Source organism: Alosa sapidissima, chromosome 9, assembly GCF_018492685.1.
Source record: "Alosa sapidissima isolate fAloSap1 chromosome 9, fAloSap1.pri, whole genome shotgun sequence".
NCBI classification, from domain to species: domain Eukaryota; kingdom Metazoa; phylum Chordata; class Actinopteri; order Clupeiformes; family Clupeidae; genus Alosa; species Alosa sapidissima.
This window is the reverse complement of record NC_055965.1, coordinates 28590249-28615860: the sequence shown is the minus strand read 5'-3', so window position 1 is coordinate 28615860 and position 25612 is coordinate 28590249. Positions and strand designations below refer to the sequence as shown.

The window sequence follows — 25612 nt, the reverse complement described above, 5'->3', positions numbered from 1 at the left end:
TGTAATTAAATTTTGGGCATTATCAGTGGTTTCAGTTTTTGACGTACTAGCTGCCCCCCTTAACTTTCACTATAATGCAAAAAACAGTATTGCTCAAAACTCCACCGATAAAAGTTTGAACTTGTTAACTACCATAAATAGACCCTAGGTCTACTGAGTTACTGTTTCATTTAAGGGTGTCAAGAGTCCCAAACTTCACCTCTCTTTTTTTCCTTCCCCAAAGAGAGAGGCCACTTTGGCAAAGTATTGTAACAAACACTTCTCATTACATTTGTATTAATGATCTGTAGGTACACAAAAATACAGTATGTATGGACAACATAAGTATGTGATATTACTTATTGTTACATAGGTTGTTGCACTGTACTTCATTATGTAGATACACCGGAACAAGGACCTGTGTTACCGACAGCAGCTGCCAGAAGGCAGGCATCCCAGGGTTCCCGGGCAGATCCAGACAACCAAGTGTGTAAAGCCAGATTTCCAAGTAGTCTGGCTGGATCTAGAAAATGCCTATGGCTCAGTTCCCCACCAGCTAATCAGCTTTGCCCTTGAGTTCTTCTATATACCAACCTGCATCCAGAACCTGGTATCAAACTACTTTGGCAGCTATACAACACAGGAAGCCACGACTGACTGGGACCAGCTGGAAAAGCGCATTGCAAAGGGATGCTCAATTTCTCCCATCCTTTTCACAGCAGATTTAGAAATGATCCTGATTGGCAGGAGACAGAAGGTCCGAGGAGTAAGAACATGGTCTAGCCAATGACCTTGCAGAGTTACATGGATGAGGTAACAACCCTCCTCCAAACAGCAGCCTGCACCACCCGGCTCCTCAAAAGGCTTGAGGTACTCTTCACATGGGCCAGGATGAGAATTAAACCTTTTAAGTCTCACAGTCTCTCCATTCGGAAAGGTGCCAGGAACAACCTCATCTCTTTCATGGTGGATGGAGATAGGATACCGTTACTGGCAGAGCAACCTAGCTGAAGTCTGGGGAAGCTGAACATCACTGAGCTGTCGTACAAACATATGGCCAACACAATCACAAACCAGCTTTGTGAAGGCCTGGAAAGGTCATCTCCTTGAGAAATACAATGTTTGGAGTTACCAGTTCACCTTATACCAGCACCTGATGTGGCCTCTCAAGATGTGTGAGATCTCCACCTCCACAGTGTTGAACACATACTCAAAAGCCAACAACTACATCTGCAAATGGCTGGGCCTATCCCAGAGCCTCTTCAGCACAGGCCTGTTTAAGAAGAATGCACTTCAGCTACCACTGAAGTCAATCGCCCTGGTCAGAACAGGTCACAAGTGGAGGGCGGAGCAAGCTGTTGACCAGGCCATCAACAGATTGAAACACCACGAGATTGTTGGTAGGGCTCCGGCAGGCAGAACTGGGGGGACTGTTCCCAAGATGTGGTCAGAAGGCACAAGGAAGGAGAAGAATGAGCTGGTAATATCTGAGGTGGTCAGGTCAGAAGAGGAGCAATATAAAATCAAAGCGCTCAGCCTCGGACAGTAAGGACGCTGGACTCCTGGGAGGGAGTGATCAAAAGGAAGATCCCGCCAGGTTGAGCCTCCTCATTAGGTGGCACTCTCCAGAGTCCCAGCAACCTGTGCATATGGTATGGCTCAGAGGAAAACTGCCCACTCTGTAATGTCCAGAACCCAAGCCTACAGTAGATCATATCCAGCTGCAAAACAGCTCTGGCACAGGGTCGGTACAGGTGGCGTCATGACTGCGTCCTGTGGAAGCTGGCGGAGACACGTAAGCTGGAAGTGTTGAGCAAACATCAACAACAAAGCGTTGGAGTGGGAGGAGTGCCACGGGACAGGGAGGGAGGGATGGAGGCAGCCTTTGAGAGGAAGACAGACCAGTACTTAGACCTGACAGCTGAGTGCAGAGAAGCAGGCTGGTCAGCTATCAGCTACCATGTAGTGTCCTTTGTAAAGGACAATTACTGCCACCAGTGATTAGAAACTAGACAGCTCTTGAAGAAATTGTCAGAAAGAAATCATTGCATCATTGGAAATCTGACAGCAGTGTTCTGTAGTGCTACCTTCTATTTACATGTCATTTTCAACATCATTTGAAGCAAATTCCATGTCAGTATTGTTCCTGGTTTATCAAATATGTTTCTACAATTGACATTGTATTCAGAGGGTTTGTGGATCATTCTTGAAAAGCATGGGAGTGTCTGAGGAGGCAGAGCAAAGGAGCTTCTGGCATTGGTATCTTACCTGTACTTCCAACCAACTCATGAAGGACTATATGTTGTGTTTATTTTGTTCAGTATACAGTGTTCATACTGAGGTTATGTTCATGTGATGAACTGGTTATGTTCATATGTTCAGAGAAAGTTCATGCTTACTCTGGAGTCTTGATTCAACTTCAACATCAGTGACTGTGATAATGTAATATGATGTAATGGAAATAATCACCAACATTACACCAAAAACACCAGAACATAATAAAAAGAAACCCCAACCTTAATGTCTGCAATTTGCAGTGGGTACTAGACAGTCCCTTAGAGAGGAGCTGAACTCTAGAATCTCCCAGGTCATTGTTACCCAGGTCCAGCTCTATCAGGGAGTTTGGTGACTGTAGAACTGAAGCAACATTTCCAAATGATTCATCTGAGAGTTTACATTCAGCAAATCTGCAACAGTGTGAGATAAAACATACACCAACATATTACTCCTTCAGCTACAAATCTTCCTGCAGTTAGAAACATCTTCCAATTATGAATACAGTGGGGGAAATAAGTATTGGTGGCAGCCGTGGCCTACTGGTTGGCGCTTCGGACTTGTAACTGGAGGGTTGCCGGTTCGAACCCCAACCAGTAGGAACGGCTGAAGTGCCCTTGAGCAAGGCACCTAACCCCTCACTGCTCCCCGAGCGCCGCTGTTGTAGCAGGCAGCTCACTGCACCGGGATTAGTGTGTGCTTCACCTCACTGTGTGCTGAGCGTGTTTCACTAATTCACGGATTGGGATAAATGCAGAGAGCAAATTTCCCTCACAGGATCAAAATAGTATATATACTTATACTTATAAGTATTGAACATGCCAGTGAATACTGTACATTTCCCATGAGGTTAGTCATGTGAAATTTTTACCAGTATCAACTCAATACAAACACACATATAAAAAAACATTCGAACATTAAAATAAATCCATGAATAAAGTTATGTGTAACAAGTAACTTTCTACTTTACAGAGTACATACCTAAGTGCTTCAACTTTATGGTGAGGGTCATTCAATGTTGCAGATAGCAGCTTCTGTGCAGATTCTCCAGGATGATTGTTGCTCACATCCAGCTCTTTCACACAGGAGGGGTTTAACATTAGAGTGAGAGCCAGACAAACATAACCATCATCTGAGATTTGACAACAAGAGAGCCTGAAAGAAAGAAAGAAAGAGAGAGAGGTCATCCTAAAGGTAGGGACACACCAAACAAACGTCAGATGGTTCAATTTAACAAGTTGAATGATGGCTGTTGGCAGCACACAGCATGGTGCCAATAACGGTCCAATTAATAAGACTAAAACAAAGACAATTTAAAATATCATCTACACAGAGTGTTATACACAAGTTTAACTAAATACAAAAAAATCTTACATAAAATTATGAGAAGTGTAAAAAATCAAACAAAACAAAATGCAAGACAGAGTGGCGTGACTTGCCTGCATACCCATAACCTAGCAACCAGCAGTGTTAAGGCTGCCAGTCTTGAATGTCTGTGTATAAAGTCAAATAAATTGCGTCATATGCTAAGAACAAGCTAAGGCTGGCTGCTTGGAGTCCGCATCAACAGGGCCTAAGCATTTGTTAGCCTAGGCATTTGTCAGCAAAGCCTTTATATATCCATAGTAGTATAATAGTATTTCTGATATGTTGCTGATTGGATCATAAACGGCCACAGCAACAAAGGGGAATGACTAACTCTTCTCTAACAACTGTGTTACATGTTATTATGAAGGGAAACAGGGGGTTATCACACTGCACATTCTAAATGTTCTGAGTGCACCTATCAGACGAGTTACCGTGCGTTAGTCCACTGCTTATCATCACGTCACCAAAATGACCTTTAGACCAACAGGGTGGTGGTAGTGTAGTGGTTAAGGAACTGGGGCGCATTTCCCAAAACCATAGTTGCTAACTAAGTTAACTTTAACTAAGTTAGCAACTTTGTTGGCTGCAATGCAATTTCCCATTGCCAACCAACTAAGTTGCTAACAGGTTAGCAACTATGGTTTTGGGAAATGCACCCCTGGGCAGTAGCCCGAAAGTCACAGGTTTAATTCCCAGCTTCCACCGTTAACCCCAAGTTTCTCCATGGACAATGTAATTCCTTGTAATATAGTTAACACATGTAAGTCACTTTGGACAACAGTGTCTCCTTAATGTAATGTCACGTAATGTAACTTAAACATACATTCCAAGCCTGTGTGATAAGCGGACACAAAGACATGGATATCCAAAACACAAACAAAGCAGCGCAAGCTTCACATTCTTGCTCAAAAAAAATATATTGTAATAGGCTAAAGCTACTTCTTGAGAATATGCATGACAAGAAGCTGCAAATGATGCTAGTGTTCTCAGCCCTTGGTCCTTTAGTTATGGAAGACACAAAGATGCAAAGAGAAAGAAACTGTATGGTCCCCTTAGAATTATAAGGTTCTTTCTGACATTTTTGTCAAAATTGAGTTATTAACATAATCTTATTATGTGACAATTTAAGACAGTGAGATGTTTCTTGTAGTTGTATGCATTTTTGGACATTATATCTGTATCCTTATACAAGAGGTTTGTTCCATAGTGTAACTATGGAATACTAAAACTTTGAAGCACAATATCTCAGAACTGCTCAGAACGTAGATAGAACCTTATTATTCCAAGGGGAAATGTGATGAACAACTGTTATGCTGCCATGGATCTCATTAGTAATAACAGTAAAGAATAGTCTAACACCAACCTTAATGTCTTCAGTTTGCAATGGGGACTAGACAGTCCCTTAGAGAGAAGCTGAACTCCAGAATCTCCCAGGTCATTGTCACTTAGGTCCAACTCTACCAGGGAGCTTGGTGAATGCAGAATGGAAGCCACAACCTCACAGGTCACCTCTCTAACTCTACAGCCAGCCAGTCTGCAATATAATGTGATGTGAAGTATACTGAACGAAAATGTACATGCAATACTTGTTTTTCCTCACAATTTTCATAGACATAAAGATGTAAGATTTGTAGCGTGAAATCAGGAGGTCGGTAAATTCGGTCTGGACTTGTTCCATTGAGAAGCTTCTATGTCCGGCTGACCAATTAAAACATCAGGGCGGGCTTTATATGTTGGTGGACAAATGAGCAACGGTGCACAGTCTATCATGTCACCTGAGAGTGTTTCGGTTGGTTTTATTTAAAACAAGAAGGTTGGCACAGAGAAGCTAGACATTAGGTTTCATTGTCACGTCCCTTAAAAAAAATTAATGTTTGCGGCAGATTTGCAGAAAACTTGTGGGTGATTTGTGGGAAACAAATGAGTTCACTAGAAAATATTGCCAGAAGTTTGCCGGTGTTGGCCGCTAGAGGCGAACTTCCAGCAAAAGTTCTGGCAACAATGAGAAGTTTGCCACTAGTGGCAAATGTGTTCGCCAGTGATTTGCCATCACACTTAGCCAATAATGGCAAACTTCCAGTGAACTTCTGGTGACCAACCCAATTTGCATAATGACCTTGCTGCAAATTTGCTGCAACATTACCAAAAGTTAACCGCAACTGTTTGCCAGAAACCTAATTTGCATGTGAAAATATGACCTTGCTGAAAATTTGCGGCAACATCACCAGAAATTTCTGTAAGGGGTTGTACAAGATATTGGTAGCGCAGTAAGTTTAAAAACAAACATAAAACAGCGATCAAGGCATTGAACAAGAAGGATGTTTTGGCCGTTTTCCCTACAGGCTATTTTATGAGTATGAATATTAAATGTATGTAAGGAAAATATTCTAACACCAACCTTAATGTGTGTAGTCTGCAGTGGGGACTAGATAGACCTTTAGACACAAGCTGAACTCCAGAATCTCCCAGGTCATTGTTACTCAAGTCCAATTCGATTAGAGAGTTTGGTGACTGTAGAACTGAAGCGACATTTCCACAGGATTTATGTGATAGTTTACATTCAGAAAATCTGCAATAAAGTGTGAGATAAAATTACATATACACCAACAAATTATTGGTTAAAAAGTTAAGTGTTTTGATATAGTAACATATTGAAGGGAATTTGGGAATACAGAATTTTCATAAAGGTGCAAGTAATTGTTTTGATTCTTACTCTTTTTGTTTAATTGCCATCTTTACTCAATTGGAGACCATTATTTTTAGTATTCATACATTCCAGATTTTGTAATGTTTGCCCACATCAATCAGTTTATTATTGAATAACTCACAGTGCCTTGCTGAAGCACTTCATAGCTGGGATCAGTCTCCTGCGTCCCTCATCTGATGTGTTGTATTTCTTCAGGTCAAACTCATCCAGCACTTCCTCAGACATCAGGATCACGTGGGCCAGTGCTGAACAGTGAGCAGGAGACAACTGGCCTTTAAATTCCTTTGGTGACTCCAGATATTTTTTAATTTCTTGGTGCATCGAATTATCTTTCATTTCAAGTAGGCAGAAGAAAAGATTGATGCATCTCTCAGGGGAGAGATCTTCTTTGTTAAGCTCCTTAATGTACTTGCATGTTTTCCTGATGCTCTCTGAGCTGTTGAGTGGATCCCTGAGTAGTCCTTGCAGCAGTCTATGATTCCTCTCCAATGAGATGCCCATAATGAAACGAAGGAAAAGATCCAGATGTCCATTTTTGCTCTGCAAAGCTTTGTCTGCAGCTTTCTCAAGCAACTCTTCTAAAGGTAACTGGGCTTTCTTGACAAAAAGTTCAGGTGCTCCCAGTTTTTCATTCATACTCTTAAAAGAAACAAAGACATGAAGTGCTGCCAGAAACTCCTGGATGCTTAGATGCACAAAGCAGTAAACCTTCTTCTGCTGAAACACAGATTCTTCCTTGAAGATCTCAGTACACATGCCAGAGTACACTGAGGCTTGACTGACATCAATGCCACACTCTCTGAGGTCTTCCTCATAGAACATGAGATTCCCTTGAAGCAGATTCTTGAAAGCCAGTTCTGCCAGTTTCAGTATGACACTCTTATGTGATTCCAGGAGCTTCTTGTTATTTCCCTCACATCTTCCCTCATACTTCAAGTCCTTCCTGGTGGTCTGGATGAGCAAGAAGTGAATGAACATCTCAGTCAGAGTTTTGGGGATTTCCTGGGTGTTTTCCTGTTCCAGCATCTGCTGAAGTACGGTGGCTGCAATCCAACAGAAGACTGGAATGTGGCACATAATGTGGAGACTCCTGGATGCCTTAATGTGAGAGATGATTTTGTTAGCCTGACTCTCATCACCGATTCTTTTCCTGAAGTACTCATCCTTCTGTGGGTCATTAAATCCTCGTACTTCTGTAACCTGGTCAATACACTGAGCAGGAATTTGACTGGCTGCTGCTGGTCGTGAGGTTATCCAAATAAGTGCAGAGGGAAGCAGAGTTCTCTGAATGAGGCTCGTCATCAGAACATCAACTGATGATGTTTGTTTTACATCAGACAACTTACTGTTCTGTTCCAGATCCAGAGTCAAACGACTCTCATCCAAACCATCAAAAATGAACACAACCTGACAGTCTTTGTATCCTTCATCATCATTCAGCTCCTTCAGCTCAGGGTGGAATTCAAGCAGGAGTCTGTGAAGACTATACTGACCACCCCTGACTAAATTCAGCTCACGGAAAGAAAGAGGAAATATAAAATCTATAGTCTGATTGGCTACCCCATCTGTCCAGTCAAGAATGAACTTTTGCACAGAGACTGTTTTTCCAATGCCTGCAACACCTTTGGTCATCACGATTCTGATGAACCGCTCTTGTCCAGGTAAGGGCTTGAAGATGTCATTGCAGTTGATTGGTGTGTCTTCTGTGGTTAGTGGTCTAGATGCTGACTCTACCTGCCAGACCTCATGTTCCTTATTCACCCCTTCACTCTCTCCTTCTGTGATGTAGAGGTCTGTGTAGATCTTATTGAGGAGTATCTCAGCTCCAGGTTTGATGATGCCTTCAGATATGTTCTCAAACCTTCTCTTCAGACTGGCTTTGTGATTCTCTTTAACTCTCCTCAAGTCCTCATCTGTTTAGCAATGATAAGTCAATAAAGAAAAAAAATAATCAATAAGTAGAACTACCTGACAGAGCAAGTGAGTCGAGCGTAAGCGAGCGAGGAGCGGAGCGGATGGAATTTTGTTGGAGCACAGAGCACTTTAAAATTTAGAGACCGGAACGGCTGCTCTGTTCCGCTCCAATTTCGCTCTGGCACCGCTCACACCACGACTCTGAGGCATACCCAAATCCACCCAGAACTCATGTCTTCATGATGATACCAAGATTGCTATTATTTCAAAACAAAGACACTTGCCATAGTAGTGTAACGGATTAGACTTAGCCACAGCTAGGTGTGGAGGCCACTTTCAGTGGCAAACATCCAGAAACAGGGGCAGGGATGCAGACCACAAAAACAGCACACACTAAGCAGGTCAAACACACACACACACACACACACACACACACACACACACACACACACAACACATACAGGGGTGGACGCAGCCCCCCACACAAAAAGGATCACACTGGAGCGGGAGGATTTTGAAGTGGAGTGGGGAGCGAAATTGAGCGGAGCGGCCTGACGTGAATTTGAGCGGAGGAGCGGCCGAGTGAACAGCCACCTGAGCGAGGAGCGGGACATTCGCACCGCTCAGCTCCGCTCACTAGCTCTGCTACCTGATTATACAGTAACAAGTATTCTTACATGATACATCAACATGTTTTCATCTATTTGTGTCTGTCCCAAAAAATATTCAAACATACGTAAAGGCACCCTTAGTAAGATTTGCTCTTGGGGTCCCCTTCTGGTTGCGAAGCGCAATAATAAACAAACTAAATATGCATATTTTGCAACAAAGTATGAACATAACTCCGATATAATATAGAGCATTGTTTCCCAACCTTGGGGTAAGGGTCCCAGGTGGGCTTGCCTGAAATTCAAATGGGGTCAGGTAAGATATTGGGCATCTTATAATTTACCAGTATATTACATAAATATTTATACATTAAATAAAAAAACAATATGAAAACCCCCATGATATCCAAGTTAAAGGCACTGGGTAACGTCACTTCTGTTGACGTTCAAACAAAACAGAAACTAGCTTGCTACTTCCTCCCCCTCCTTCCCCTGCATTTGAAACTCTCCTAAACACGCATCTGGTCGGTGATTTGCTGGAACAGTTTGTTATATTTTTATTTGCAAGGTTTGCCCAAGTTGTTTTGTGGTCGTTTTTGAGGCCTGGGTTGTCCACAGAGATCACATTTTTTACAGCGTATTCAGGACACAGGCAGCTAGTGGATGGTGAAGTGACATTTGCTGAAAGTGACACATTTTTTTTTTAAACGTATGACATCGCTTAGAACACCTTTAAGTCACTAACTGGATCCTTTATTACAATCTAGATATGTAAAAATAAACTTAGAAATCCTGCATGAGATTATCATGGATAATAATGCTTGATCAATGTTCCAAACAAAGTAGAACAAATTAGCTTTGGGGAAAATACAGCTCTCAACTGGATGTTACAGCAGAGATGAGATGCTGTCTTATCTCTGTTGTATGTTGTGAATGATAGGGGTTGCCAACATTTTGTGACCTCAAAATAAGGTCACCTGCCAAAAAAGATAGGGAACCCCTGACACAAAGGAAATGCACCAATGTGTCCTGGCTCACAAGGACGATACAAAAGCAAAAGGGCACACGCCACACCGCGAATAAGTTTATTAAGAGCATTTAACATAACAGACAAAACAATGTCAAAACCCTGAATATGTCAGTAGAGTCAGTGGTGTAGGCAAATGTATGGATTCATTGAGTAAATGTAGTGATTCATTGAGTAAATGTAGTGATTCATTGAGTAAATGTATGGATTCATTGAGTAAATGTAGTGATTCATTGAGTAAATGTATGGATTCATTGAGTAAATGTAGTGATTCATTGAGTAAATGTATGGATTCATTGAGTAAATGTAGTGATTCATTGAGTAAATGTATGGATTCATTGAGTAAATGTAGTGGTGCTAAATAAAGAAAGAAAAGGAAAGAACAAAACCCAACAAAAAAACAGCACTCTGTCTGTTGAGTCTGCTGCTGCCACCAACAACCCTACCCCACAATGCTCATCTACCCACAATGCATCAGAGTGCCTTTTTAAAGACCCTGGACACCAGTTGTGCTAATCCGTTAAACAATTAGTGATGAGCAGGCCAAGCTCGTCACAACCCACAGCAGTCTGTAGAAAAATATCTCCGAATTTGTAGATTCGGTAGTTGCCTACAGATTAAAAAGTTCCTAGATTCAGTAGTTGCCTACAGAGGGCCGCTCAGACAATAGCAAAAGTGTTGTTCATTGTGATATGAGACTGCGTGCCATCAAAATGATTTTAGAAACATCATTTAAGGTCAAACAATGATCAAGGCCATATACACCTGAACTCAGTATAGAGGCACGCCTACACCCACAAGCCTTGAGGGAAAATTCAGAGGATTTCTGTTTTCACAAGGTCACAGAGTATTGTCAGTGCTAAATTAGCCAGGCAGCTATTGCTACACTCTGGGGGCATGTATATGGGGACTCATGAACATGCCCCCAGAGTGTAGCTCTCTAGCTGCCTGGAAGCTCTGTACTGAATTACTGGCTACAGCAACTCAAGCTACAGTATGTAAAACCAATTGTTTTTTTTTGTTTTTTCTGTACTGACATTACTTGGTGACCTCTAGAAACGGAGATCTATGGAATTTTCCTTAAACAAATAAATACAAATATTTAGCAATATTTGTAATTGCTCTCTTTGTTGACATTAATTCTCAAAAAAAAAACAGATACAAATAATTATTGTTTAAAAAAACTAAATCTACACTCACCAAGTTCTCTTCTCTTTCTGCTTTTTTTCTGTGTTTTTTCAGTGTGCAGGTGTCTTTTGCTGTTGATCAAGCCCGTGTGTTCATCCCGTGTGCTCATATCGACTGGTTGGGTTCCGCATGTCTTTCCACACGAGGGATAGGTTTGTTCTCTTGGTAGTCCAGACTGTTCCCAGTAGCTGCTGATGCACTGCACAGCACAGGTGGTGATGACTGGGTTCCTCAGCCCACAGAGGGTCAGATCAGCCCTCATCTCACTACAGAGACAAGGGATAATGCAATTAGATTTTGTGTGTGTGTGTGTGTGCTGTTCAGTTCAGATATGAACACATATTTACCTGATGTTTCATGTCAATATGACACTCCATGTTTGGAGCTATACGCCTCCCCATTAATAAAGGTGTCAAAGTAAAAAGTAATAAATAGAAACAGTACAGGTGATGTCACTAATTAGAACTCAAATATACAAGTTAAATCATTGTCAAATGCTAACTACCAACTAAGAACTAAGTAAATTGACAGACTTAAGTAGGTAGGCTACTACTTACAAAAACAAGTCTAAAAAACAAAAACAATTAGTAAGTTTGTTCCCTGAATTCCACAGCCAGAGTCAACATATTCTTTAAGATATCACATTTAAAGCCTTTGGCTACTAAAATGTAATCCTGAAATAAAATGCAACTAAGTGACAGTGACACTACAGGCTATACTGTTGTTGTTGTGTTGTCATACAATTGTTTATTGGTGACACAAATCATCAAGTACAGTAGATGACCATCCACAACACCTTAATCCTGTGCATATTTGCAGACTACATGGTCTAATTTTGGTACCCCAGTACCGATTATGTTCAGTCTGCAAAGGGTTAAAGTATTGTTTGAGCTGGCAACAAGATCAAATATACACAACCTTAGTTGTGCAATGCTATATCATATAACTTCCTATTAATCCAGCTGCTACAGCTTTAATATCCATATAAAGCCCAAGAACCTTCACTTTATAAGGTGAAGATCAAATCAATCCTGCTGGGGGGCCCATCAATGACAGGGGGCCCCAGAAAGCTCCCTCCCCAATAATACTATATATTAGGGATGCGCGATATATCGGCGGCCGATATATTATTAGCCGATAAGTGAAAAAATTAAAATATTATTATCGGTCCGATAACAGAATTCTGGCCGATAATTTGCGCCGATATTTTTTAAAGTCCTAATATAGGCCTACGTAAGGTCCGTCTGGCTACACTGAGCTAGCCTACTTGAGCTTGGTTGGCTATACTTTTTCCTCAATATAATGTCAGCGGTGTGAATGTATTTCACCACTCTAACAAAATCTGTGGATATGCGTTCATTTGGGAATCTGTGCATCTCAAAATCCTCTTGTGAATGATCCGCCATTTAACCTTAAAGGACAATTCCGGTGTGATATTGACCTAAAGTGTGTTGAAACATGATACCGAGTGTGAACGAATGTCTCATAGCCCATCTCATCTTGTCCCCTGCACTCCAAAATATGGCGCTAGTTAGCCGATGCTACCAACAGCTTTTTCAATGGTGGTGCTTCGGCATCAGGCTAGCCATGCAAATAAATCACTGTTTTACACCATTTACGAGGCTCAATATATCTCCACACTTCATTGGTAGACTTCCGAGGGCCCTGACATTTAAAACGAGGCATTGAGAACTTTGAAAAAGCACTGGTAGTTTACTTACAAGACGATTTATACAGACAGTATCTTCACGAAGTTTAGCGTCTGCAGCCATCTTGAATTTAGTCACGATAAGTCGAGCGACGAGTAAGAATGAACAGGTATGATAAGGGATCAGATTCCAAAAATAATTCAGTGGAAATGCATGGATTCCAGTTTCTTCCAGTAGCAGCAACTGGAATCCATGCATTTCCATGGAATTATTTTTGGAATTGATTGTTTCCTGTTTAGAAGGGGGAGGGTGTGACGCTCCAGTGAGCGTGGCTTCCTCCCTGCGCTACGTTGTATTGTCTTGTGTCTGTTCGCAGGTGGTCGGAATGCTGACTGATAGTGATTGGCTGATTAAGGAGGATGGTGCACCGGTGCACAGGTCACCTGACCCCTTTTTAGGCCGCCGGTTCCCATTCTGGGGGGCAGCAGCACGAGGCGTTTGCCTTTGTTCGATCTGGGTTGTGTGCCTCTTGTAGGACTATATGCTCAGTCGCTGCCTACACCTGCTATCGATTGTCTTTTTGTCTATCTTGTTGGTCGCAAAATAAACTGTTCACGCTTGCTAGACTACTCCGTGCCTCCTCCATGTTATTTCCCCTTCTGGGCATAACAATGTGTGTGTGTGTGTGTGTGTGTGTGTGTGTGTGTGTTTGTGTGTGTGTGCGTGTGTGTGTGTGTGTGTATCACGCATATGTCTGAACTCACTTTAGTCCTAATGGGACTGGTCCACTGCTGAAGTTACGAGGATCAGACATGGACTTATCACTCCTCAGGGACACACAGCTGGGCACTGGAGATGGAGGTCTGTGTGTCTGTGGTCTGCAAACACAGATATATAACACAGCAAATCAACATTAATTACTGAACGTGATCACTGTATGACAGATTATATAACAGATACAGATCTGGGTTTGCATGTGAATGTGTGTGTGTGTGTGTGTGTGTGTGTGTGTGTCATTGTGTGTATGTGTGTGTGTGTGTGTGTGTGTGTGTGTGTGTGTGTGTGTGTGTCATTGTGTGTATGTGTGTGTGTGTGTGTGTATGTGGCCACCCCCCACCCCCACCCCGCCCCCAGCCTGGGCTCCCCGAACCGCAAAAAAAACAGTTTTTCCTAAATAACTACCTGAACCGTGGCACTGAGGATGAAGAATCTTTTATGGTATGTTGGTCTCAAGGGCCCACATCAACCTGGCTCATAATCACTCATTTGTGATTTGCACCCCCACCCCCCCGGTAAAAAATTAAAATGCAATATTATTCTGCTTTAATCGCCCCTATTTTCAGTTAAGATGTTCAGAACTGCACCAAATTTTATGTGTATGATTGACCTGGCATTCTCTGGGGGTATGCCAAGTTTCGTAGAATTTAATCCATGGGGGGGGGGGGGGGGTCTAAAAAAATGAGGTTATGTGTACATTTAGTGACTGCACTCATTGGCCTGTAAATGGCGGTTTACACATATACACATGCACACACACAGGCAACCACATACTATCGGTATTAGAACGGCCGATACATAATTACAAATTCAGTAGGATTAAAAGAAAGCCAAAATAAATATTCATCATCATCATCATGGCTGCATTTTCAGTATTGGCGATAAGTAGTCGTTTGTCCACTTGATGGCACATCGTTGCAGTGAGACTTAATTTTGTTGGAAGTTAAAAGTGGGTTGGAAAAACAATGGACACTTCCTACAAGGACTGTAATTTACCGCAGCGAACATCTAATAAGGATAGGACGATGTTCACATGAAGTGTAATTCCCATTTCTTCTTGAAGCCGAAATAAATCTGAGGATGTTTATCGGACATGCTTGGTTTTTACTGCAGGTACGTTAATCTTGTAATATCAATAAGGACCTAGGTAATGTTACTGTTAGCGTTGGTTGAGTGATGGAGGCCCATTTGATTGATTGCATTTGTAGAAAACTATAAATGCGGTTATACCAAGCAAATTGATAGCAGCACTGTTTGTATCTTTCGACTGTCATTTATTGCACGTGCTACAAAATCATTCTGTGCAATGGAAGATTTACCAACGTTACACCGGTCTGATACAGTTTTGCCTATACATGCGTGAGACTGAGACGCCTGTTTATTTTGTTTTAAGTGCATGCAGGGTGTGAGAGGGGAATCGATGTGCTTTGATTCCAGCTTGGTAGTTGTAGTCTGTGAAATTAAAAACCACGTGTGTGAAGTATCCAAACAATGACACCTTCATTTCATTATGGCTGCTTTAGCAACACACCTTAAGCTACTACATTATGTAGTGGGTCCCATTTAGAAGCGGCTACTTCATTCGCGCTTTCCCTGACTCATGGAGCTGCGTGAATGTTATTACAACTTGTCGCCACGATATGGCAGTTTAAGTCCGCTTGATACTGTAAGGCGTAAGCCATTGGTTTCTAAAGGAGATTTTATTTGTGTCGCCAGCATAGCCTATTGACAATTTATGTTGTAAATAGGCCTACCTTATAATCCTACCTGTAGCTTAGGGAAGCTAACAGCTTTCTATTAGGATCTAGTTTGTTAGTTACCGTTGTGTCATATCTCCCTGATGCATTTTTGCATTTAGAATAGCCAGAGCATGTATATCTCAATCGGAAAATTAAACAATATCGGGTGCCTATGGACTAGGCTGGGTGAACCCAGCCTGATCTGCCCGCTATTTATTTTTTGATTTCTTAAAAGATTGAGCTTGGTCTGATGAAAGCCAGACTAGCCATGGACCTCAGTTACACAATGCAAGGGAACATGAATCAGCCTATATTTGCACGAACAATAACGGACAAAAGCTCTTCAACTTTGGCCCGTTAAAATGTGTATGAACAGTCTAGCGACGCATTTCATCAAGGCCCATTTGGACATGTCAGTTATTTGCACCACTGGTTAGATGTAAAACAGCATTTCGTTTCAGACTACTGTTACTTAATTTGTGCATTAACAATAACGTTTCAGACTACTGTTACTTAATTTGTGCATTGACAATAAAGTATTACATGAACTAAAGATGACTAAAATCGTATGTAGAAGAAGAAACATTCACAAAAAATCCATCCATCCAAAAATGACCTTTGTTTTTGATAGCTGTTGAAAACGGCATGGAACTGACAGATGTTTTTGTTTATAAATACATAATAAATAAATAAATAAATAAATAAATACATACATAAATAAATAAATAAATAAATAAATAAATAAACAAACAACATTATGCTGATACCTTTTGCTTTTCCCAAATACAATGTAGCCTACAGGTGTAAGTGACCTTTCATCAATCCAGTTGCAATGGATGAACTGTGATGAACTGCCCTACTTTGTTTGTTTAGAGATTTTAAAGGTTTTATAACAATGCTACATCTTCTTTGGCTATTCTACAATCTATTCACCTTTTCAGCACCAGTAGGCTACTTTCTGTGCAGCCGCACACACACACTCAGGCATGCCAAACAAGCATACACAAAAGTTTCAAGAGTGGGGGATGGAGTAAAATATGAAGACAAATTGAAGTGTGATTTATTTTCGCGGAACGGATGTACAGGACTGAGCGGCGGTCATATTTTGTACCGCTATGCGGTACATCTAGTTTATTGAAGGGGCCACCGGAGGAATTTTGAGTGCTTCAGTCAAAAGTCGCATGACACTCTCTTGCCTGCTAGAAATTGTTCAATGACCCTCCGACAGAATTGTTAAAAAAGACATGACCCTCCCCTGGCAATTGTCGCTGTCTTCCGCCCGCGCCACAGCCACACAGTGATAACGTTCTTAAATCAATCTTTCCCGTGACCTTGCATGCTACCAGCCTTCCTTTTCAAATGTGTTGCGCCTGTTTGCACAATTTCACAAATAATCATATGTGATTAATAATATGACAAATAATCCCTGTGCACGGGGACCGAAACAATGCATGCCAACTTTTTCCGTGTTTATCACGTATTTTAACTTTCCCCCGCTGTCTTGCCGTTTTAATGTTTTCCCGTAGAATATCCCATATTTTAATACTCTCATAACAGCCCTGCCATCGGGCCTGTCTCTGTGTTGCCCTGTTGCTACCCCTTGCCATTGTCTTCAAATCACCGTTTTCCTTGCTTGAAGGCGAACTTAGAGTGATGTTAACCTATTTAAGTTTAACGGCGTGATTGTCGTGAGAGCACGATTCATTGGCGCTTGCATGTTCGGCCTTATGTCTACGTGCACACCTGAGGCTACTCAGCTACAAGAGAAAGAATTTCCCCTGTTTGTATGTTCACTGCAAGTTGGCCTACCATAACTTACCAACTCTGCACTGTAGACCCTAACTGGCTATTTCTATTTTTCTGTGAAATAAGCAAATGTATTTGTTCAACTTTATGAAGCAGAATTACATAGGCTACTTGGAACATAACTAGATGTACCGCATAGCGGTACAAAATATGACCGCCGCTCAGTCCTGTACATCCATTCCGCGAAAATAAATCACACTTCAATTTGTCTCCATCTTTTACTCCATCCCCCACTCTTGAAACTTTTGTGTATGCTTGTTTGGCATGCCTGAGTGTGTGTGTGTGCGGCTGCACAGAAAGTAGCCTACTTGTGCTGAAAAGGTGAATAGATTGTAGAATAGCCAAAGAAGATGTAGCATTGTTATAAAACCTTTAAAATCTCTAAACAATCACAAGTAGGGCAGGTCATCACAGTTCATCCATTGCAACTGGATTGATGAAAGGTCACTTACACCTGTAGGCTACATTGTATTTGGGAAAAGCAAAAGGTATCAGCATAATGTTATTTATTTATTTATTTATTTTTTATGTATTTATAAACAAAAACATCTCTGTCAGTTCCATGCCGTTTTCAACAGCTATCAAAAACAAAGGTCATTTTTGGATGGATGGATTTTTTGTGAATATTTCTTCTTCTACATAAGATTTTAGTCATCTTTAGTTCATGTAATACTTTATTGTCAATGCACAAATTAAGTAACAGTAGTCTGAAACGTTATTGTTAATGCACAAATTAAGTAACAGTAGTCTGAAACGAAATGCTGTTTTACATCTAACCAGTGGTGCAAATAACTGACATGTCCAAATGGGCCTTGATGAAATGCGTCGCTAGACTGTTCATACACATTTTAACGGGCCGAAGTTGAAGAGCTTTTGTCCGTTATTGTTCGTGCAAATATAGGCTGATTCATGTTCCCTTGCATTGTGTAACTGAGGTCCATGGCTAGTCTGGCTTTCATCAGACCAAGCTCAATCTTTTAAGAAATCAAAAAATAAATAGCGGGCAGATCAGGCTGGGTTCACCCAGCCTAGTCCATAGGCACCCGATATTGTTTAATTTTCAGATTGAGATATACACGCTCTGGCTATTCTAAATGCAAAAATGCATTAGGGAGTTATGACAAAACTGTAACTAACAAACTAGATCCTAATAGAAAGCTGTTAGCTTCCCTAAGCTACAGGTAGGATTATAAGGTAGGCCTATTTACAACATAAATTGTCAATAGGCTATGCTGGCGACACAAATAAAATCTCCTTTGGAAACCAATGGCTTACGACTTACAGTATCAAGCGGACTTAAACTGCCATATCGTGGCGAAAAGTTGTAATAACATTCACGCAGTTCCATGAGTCAAGGAAAGCGCGAATGAAGTAGCCACTTCTAAATGGGACCCACTACACAGTAGCTTAAGGTGTGTTGCTAAAGCAGCCATAATGAAATGAAGGTGTCATTGTTTGGATACTTCACACACACGTGCTTTTTAATTTCACAGACTACAACTACCAAGCTGGAATCAAAGCACATCGCAAATGAGTGATTATGAGCCAGGTTGATGTGGGCCCTTGAGACCAACATACCATAAAAGATTCACAGAGAACTGTGTCTGCCCTACCCTCCTTTCGGGGGGTCCAGTCCAGCGGGGGGGCTGCAGATGAAAACGAAAAATGACGGTTCCATGCTATCCATGTGGGGGTACATGCCCACCAAGTTTTGTGTACCCCGGTCTTTCAGTGTCCCGGGAATCCTTGTTGGTGTACGTCACTAAATGTACACATAAATTAATTTATTGTAAGGCCCCCCATGAACGAAAGTACACAAAACTTGGCATGCATTCAGAGGGTGTCATAATGATCTTACACTTTTAATTTCGTGCAGTTTTGACCTTGTCAGCCAGAGATATTGAGATGAAAACACCTAATTTTTTGCTTTTTAATTTTTAACTAGGTGGCGCTATACATGAAATAAGTGGTAATGGGATGGGTTGACATGCCCCCTTAAGACCAACATACAAAAAAAAGGTGGACCTCCTAGGTCCTACGGTTCTCGAGATATTCACAGAAAACTGTCTCCGGCCACCTACAGGCCAGTTGGTGTATAGTAACATAAATGAATTTATTGTGTGGCCCCCCATTAACGGAATTCCACAAAACTTGGCGTGCATACAGAGGGTGTCATAATGATCCTACACTTCCAATTTCGTGCAGTTTTGACTATGTTAGGTCACAGATACCTTCAATTACACCACCTCATTTTTACTTTTTTGTGTTTAACTAGGTGGCGCTATACATGAAATGAGTGGTTATGGAATGGGTTGACATGGCCCCTTGAGATCAACATACAAAAAAAAAATGGTCCTCCTAAACCCTACGGTTTTCGAGATATTCACAGAAAACTGTGTCTGCCCTACCCTCCTTTCGGGGGGTCCAATTCAGCGGGGGGGCTACAGATCAAAACGAAAAACGATGGTTCCATGCTATCCATGTGGGGTTACATGTCCACCAAGTTTCGTGTACCCCGGTCTTTCAGTGTCCCGGGAATCATTGACGGAAATTTGGGCATGCGAAAAAGAAAAAAAAAAAAAAAAAGAAAAAGAAAAAAAATAAATAAATCTGACTAAACCTATATGACCGCCGCTTCGCTGCGCGGCGGTCATAATAAGGACAGATGTATGTTGCTAGTGACAAAATATTAACTTTCAGTGTTTTACGATGTCTTTGTCATGGGGAAGTGTTTTTCCCCATGCATTTATTATGACCGCCGCGCAGCGAAGCGGCGGTCATATAGGTTTAGTCAGATTTTTTTTTTTTTTTTCTTTTTTTTTTTTTTCTTTTTCGCATGCCCAAATTTCCGTCAATGAGTCCCGGGACACTGAAAGACCGGGGTACACGAAACTTGGTGGGCATGTAACCCCACATGGATAGCATGGAACCATCGTTTTTCGTTTTGATCTGTAGCCCCCCCGCTGGACTGGACCCCCCGAAAGGAGGGTAGGGCAGACACAGTTTTCTGTGAATATCTCGAAAACCGTAGGGTTTAGGAGGACCATTTTTTTTTGTATGTTGATCTCAAGGGGCCATGTCAACCCATTCCATAACCACTCATTTCATGTATAGCGCCACCTAGTTAAACACAAAAAAGTAAAAATGAGGTGTTGTAATTGAAGGTATCTGTGACCTAACATAGTCAAAACTGCACGAAATTGGAAGTGTAGGATCATTATGACACCCTCTGTATGCACGCCAAGTTTCGTGGAATTCCATTCATGGGGGGCCACACAATAAATTAATTTATGTTACTATACACCAACTGGCCTGTAGGTGGCCGGAGACAGTTTTCTGTGAATATCTCGAGAACCGTAGGGCCTAGGAGGTCCACCTTTTTTATGTATGTTGGTCTTAAGGGGGCATGTCAACCCATCCCATTACCACTTATTTAATGTATAGCGCCACCTAGTTAAAAATTAAAAAGCAAAAAATTTGGTGTTTTCATCTCAATATCTCTGGCTGACAAGGTCAAAACTGCACGAAATTAAAAGTGTAGGATCATTATGACACCCTCTGAATGCATGCCAAGTTTTGTGTACTTTCGTTCATGGGGGGCCTTACAATAAAATAATTTATGTGTACATTTAGTGACGTACACCAACAAGGATTCCCGGGACACTGAAAGACCGGGGTACACAAAACTTGGTGGGCATGTACCCCCACATGGATAGCATGGAACCGTCATTTTTCGTTTTCATCTGCAGCCCCCCCGCTGGACTGGACCCCCCGAAAGGAGGGTAGGGCAGACACAGTTCTCTGTGAATCTTTTATGGTATGTTGGTCTCAAGGGTCCACATCAACCTGGCTCATAATCACTCATTTGTGATTTGCCCCCCACCCCCGGTAAAAAATGAAAATCAGTAGGATTAAAAGAAAGCCAAAATAAATATTCATCATCATCATCATGGCTGCATTTTCAGTATTGGCGAGAAGTAGTCGTTTGTCCACTAGATGGCGCATCGTTGCAGTGAGACGTAATTTTGTTGGAAGTTAAAAGTGGGTTGGAAAAAACAATGGACTCTTCATACAAGGACTGTAATTTACCGCAGCGAACATCTAATAAGGATAGGACGATGTTCACATGAAGTGTAATTCCCATTTCTTCTTGAAGCCGAAATAAATCTGAGGATGTTTATCGGACATGCTTGGTTTTTACTGCAGGTACGTTAATCTTGTAATATCAATAAGGACCTAGGTAATGTTACCGTTAGCGTTGGTTGAGTGATGGAGGCATTTGATTTATTGCATTTGTAGAAAACTATACATGCGGTTATACCAAGCAAATGTATAGCAGCACTGTTTGTATCTTTCGACTGTCATTTATTGCACGTGCTACAAAATCATTCTGTGCAATGGAAGATGTACCAACGTTACACCGGTCTGATACAGTTTGCCTATACATGCATGAGACTGAGACGCCTGTTTATTTTGTTTTAAGTGCGTGCAGGGTGTGAGAGGGGAATCGATGTGCTTTGATTACAGCTTGGTAGTTGTAGTCTGTGAAATTAAAAAGCACGTGTGTGTGAAGTATCCAAACAATGACACCTTCATTTCATTATGGCTGCTTTAGCAAAACACCTTAAGCTACTGTGTAGTGGGTCCCATTTAGAAGTGGCTACTTCATTCGCGCTTTCCTTGACTCATGGAGCTGCGTGAATGTTATTACAACTTTTCGCCACGATATGACAGTTTAAGTCCGCTTGATACTGTAAGGCGTAAGCCATTGGTTTCCAAAGGAGATTTTATTTGTGTCGCCAGCATAGCCTATTGACAATTTATGTTGTAAATAGGCCTACCTTATAATCCTACCTGTAGCTTAGGGAAGCTTTCTATTAGGATCTAGTTTGTTAGTTACCGTTTTGTCATAACTCCCTGATGCATTTTTGCATTTAGAATAGCCAGAGCGTGTATATCTCAATCGGAAAATTAAACAATATCGGGTGCCTATGGACTAGGCTGGGTGAACCCAGCCTGATCTGCCCGCTATTTATTTTTTGATTTCTTAAAAGATTGAGCTTGGTCTGATGAAAGCCAGACTAGCCATGGACCTCAGTTAAACAATGCAAGGGAACATGAATCAGCCTATATTTGCACTAACAATAACGGACAAAAGCTCTTCAACTTTGGCCCGTTAAAATGTGTATGAACAGTCTAGCGACGCATTTCATCAAGGCCCATTTGGACATGTCAGTTATTTGCACCACTGGTTAGATGTAAAACAGCATTTCGTTTCAGACTAGGCTACTGTTACTTAATTTGTGCATTAACAATAACGTTTCAGACTACTGTTACTTAATTTGTGCATTGACAATAAAGTATTACATGAACTAAAGATGACTAAAATCTTATGTAGAAGAAGAAACATTCACAAAAAATCCATCCATCCAAAAATGACCTTTGTTTTTGATAGCTGTTGAAAACGGCATGGAACTGACAGAGATGTTTTTGTTTAAAAATACATAAAAAATAAATAAATAAATAAATAAATAACATTATGCTGATACCTTTTGCTTTTCCCAAATACAATGTAGCCTACAGGTGTAAGTGACCTTTCATCAATCCAGTTGCAATGGATGAACTGTGATGAACTGCCCTACTTGAGATTGTTTAGAGATTTTAAAGGTTTTATAACAATTCTACATCTTCTTTGGCTATTCTACAATCTATTCACCTTTTCAGCACCAGTAGGGTACTTTCTGTGCAGCCGCACACACACACTCAGGCATGCCAAACAAGCATACACAAAAGTTTCAAGAGTGGGGGATGGAGTAAAATATGGAGACAAATTGAAGTGTGATTTATTTTCGCGGAACAGATGTACAGGACTGAGCGGCGGCCATATTTTGTACCGCTATGCGGTACATCTAGTTCTAGGTTACTGTCAGTGACTGACGCGAGAGAAGCGGGGTCTGTGTTGTGTTGCGTTGCGTTAATTTATTTTCATTGGGCATGCCGTGCCGTGACGTCCACAGCTCTTCAGTTCTGACAAAGTCAAAATTACTCCTTTTGAAACAATGAGTGCAGGAAGCGCGTTTGTATGGTTATATTGCTTGACGGGGGGGGGATCCCAGCTTTCAGCCAAGTTGTTTTATATAGGATCGCTATGACCGTGATGTAGAGGGCAAGAAAGTATAATAGTCTCTCTCGTGCTCATAACTTAGGTTATTATCAGGTCACTTGCTCATGATTTGCAGATAGCAACTTACAAATGAGGTAGCCTATCACTTGCCATAATGGTCATGAAAAATATATTACTAGTAAAATATTCAAATAAAGATTTAAATAATTTAATTTCTGAGCACCACAAAGTCAGACCTCAGCAACTTTATGTAAGATTGTTCTTAGGTCACATATCAATCAAATCATTACAACTGCAATGATACTGTTTTTAAAATAATGTGTAGTAGGCCTAAGTGTAAATGTGTGTGTCTAAACATGCTTTAATGAGCTGAATTTGAGCTTACAATTCTTTCACCAACCTATGTGTTTTACATTAACTTACAAAATAGATACTTAAGCTTAGTCCTCAGATAGAGGAGGGTTGCTGCTTGCTCTGTTAAGGTATTTCTGTCCCTCCCAAACTGCATTGAAATGGTATGTTTAGCAGCCAGAATTTCAAAATCTGACGGGGGAGAAATCACCGGCCCCCCTCTAACAGTACCCCCCCCCACCCCCACCCCCCGCCCCGAAAAAAATTGCCTCATTGTGCCCCCTCTGAATTTTGCCTTGCATGACGCCCCTGGATGGCAGGAAAAATCTTCACGATAGGCCTATTAACTAACCACCCAATTCACGTTGGCTGGGGGGAAGGGGGGCCATCAGACATTTGTGCCCAGTTGATCCGGCCCTGCCCCCAACAAATCACACCTTCCCACCTCTGACAGCTTAAAAGAAGTCAAGAGGACTCCTTACTCACAGACCTATTCACAAACAAAGTGCATCACTTCAATATCTGACAAAAGGACCCTAAACAAACTGATCAACATCTTGGACAATGAATGTCATCCGCTCTACAGCACTATCAAAAACCAAAAGAGCTTGATCAGCTGGAGACTTCGCACACTGCCATGCACAACTAAAAGGCTGAGGAAGTCATTTGTTCCTAGGGCCATTGAACTGTTCAATGCCTCACTAAAGGGAAGAGGAGAGATAGACTTCTCTGCTTAGTCTGTCTGCCTCTCCACCCTCTCCATGTCCATGTTTTTTGAGTACTGACTGCCCACTACTGCTTACTACTGTTTTACTACTGTTTTACTATTGTACACAGCCTAATGTTTTCATTACTGTTTTACTGCTACACTGTTTTTCATGCTATATTAGCACACATGATCAATGATCAATGGCTGCGGTCAGGCTTCTGATACAATACTGAATGAATGAATGGCTATAACCCTATTACCTCAACCTGTTCTTGCACTGAAATAGTTTTTTATTTTACCTTGTCTACATTACACTTTACTTTCCTATTTGTCTATATATTTATGCTGGTCTCTAGACCTTACTCTTGCACTGTTGCACTGTTGGACTAATGTTGGACTACTTTTTGCACCTTCACCATGACACTCACTCTCTTGAGCACCTTGCCATGCACACATAACTAAAGGACTATGGTTGGACTACTGTTTGCACCTTCATCATGACACTCACTCCTTTTAGCACCTCACCAGTCCTGGCCCTGTCACTACAAGCGTCTTATGCTTGATCACCCTCAAGCACATTGGACTTTCTTAATTTAACTTATATAGTGTATTTAGTATTTAGTTTTGTTAGTTTTCTTATCTGTCTTATCTTCTACTGTCTTATTGTACAGTGGAGTTTAGTTATATGTTTATACTTATACTTATGTTTACCATTTCTGCTGTAAGTGCATGTTGTGTGTTATGTCTGTATGCTACTGAGACCCTTGAATTTCCCCTTGAGGATCAATAAAGTATCTATCTATCTATCTATCTATCTATCTATCTATCTATCTATCTAAACCTGCGGCATTTTGCCGTGTTTTGAAATCCTATGCAGCTACAGGAGCTTCCAATCGTGAGGAAGCAATTTTGCATTGTAGGCATAACTAACATGCAATAACGCCGCCAACAACTACCAAAACTAGGCTAATCATTGTCAACATGTAAATGAAATGTAACATTATTGTGAATCAAATTAAAATTGTAAAAATCTTTTTCGCAAACGTAGGCATAGTAACAGAATAATTTAATAATGTTACAAAGATACTACATCAATCCGTATGTTTCATTAGGCTACTAGGCTGTTTTGTCTCGATTAATTTAGGCTAGGCCTTTTTATTCAGGGCCGTATTCAAAAATAATTTTAAGGCTAAAAGTATCTCCTAACTGGCGAATTTAGGAGCAACTCCTAAAAATAATGGGCGTTTCACTCCTAACTTTAGGACTCCTAATTTTTTCACAAAAAGTAATTCACGAAGCATTTTAGACCTAAAAGTAGCACCTAAGTCTGGGACAGCTTAAGTCGAGAGGACTCCTAACTCACTAAGACCTATTCATAAACAGCTTTTTTGT

At 41.1% G+C, this 25612-nt stretch overlaps 1 protein-coding gene across 2 annotated transcripts in view; it reads right to left on the bottom strand.

Moving 5' to 3' along the window:
- LOC121719384 (NACHT, LRR and PYD domains-containing protein 3-like) overlaps nucleotides 1-25612 on the bottom strand; it is a 289755-nt gene that overhangs the window by 220763 nt on the left and 43380 nt on the right. For both annotated transcript variants that reach the window (XM_042104921.1, XM_042104920.1), the window contains 7 exons: nucleotides 13479-13592; nucleotides 11078-11331; nucleotides 6450-8241; nucleotides 6020-6190; nucleotides 4985-5155; nucleotides 3235-3408; nucleotides 2496-2666 (listed from right to left, as the gene is read on the bottom strand). In XM_042104921.1, coding sequence (XP_041960855.1) covers nucleotides 2496-2666; nucleotides 3235-3408; nucleotides 4985-5155; nucleotides 6020-6190; nucleotides 6450-8241; nucleotides 11078-11331; nucleotides 13479-13592 — 2847 coding nt within the window. The remainder of the gene's footprint in view (nucleotides 1-2495; nucleotides 2667-3234; nucleotides 3409-4984; nucleotides 5156-6019; nucleotides 6191-6449; nucleotides 8242-11077; nucleotides 11332-13478; nucleotides 13593-25612) is intronic.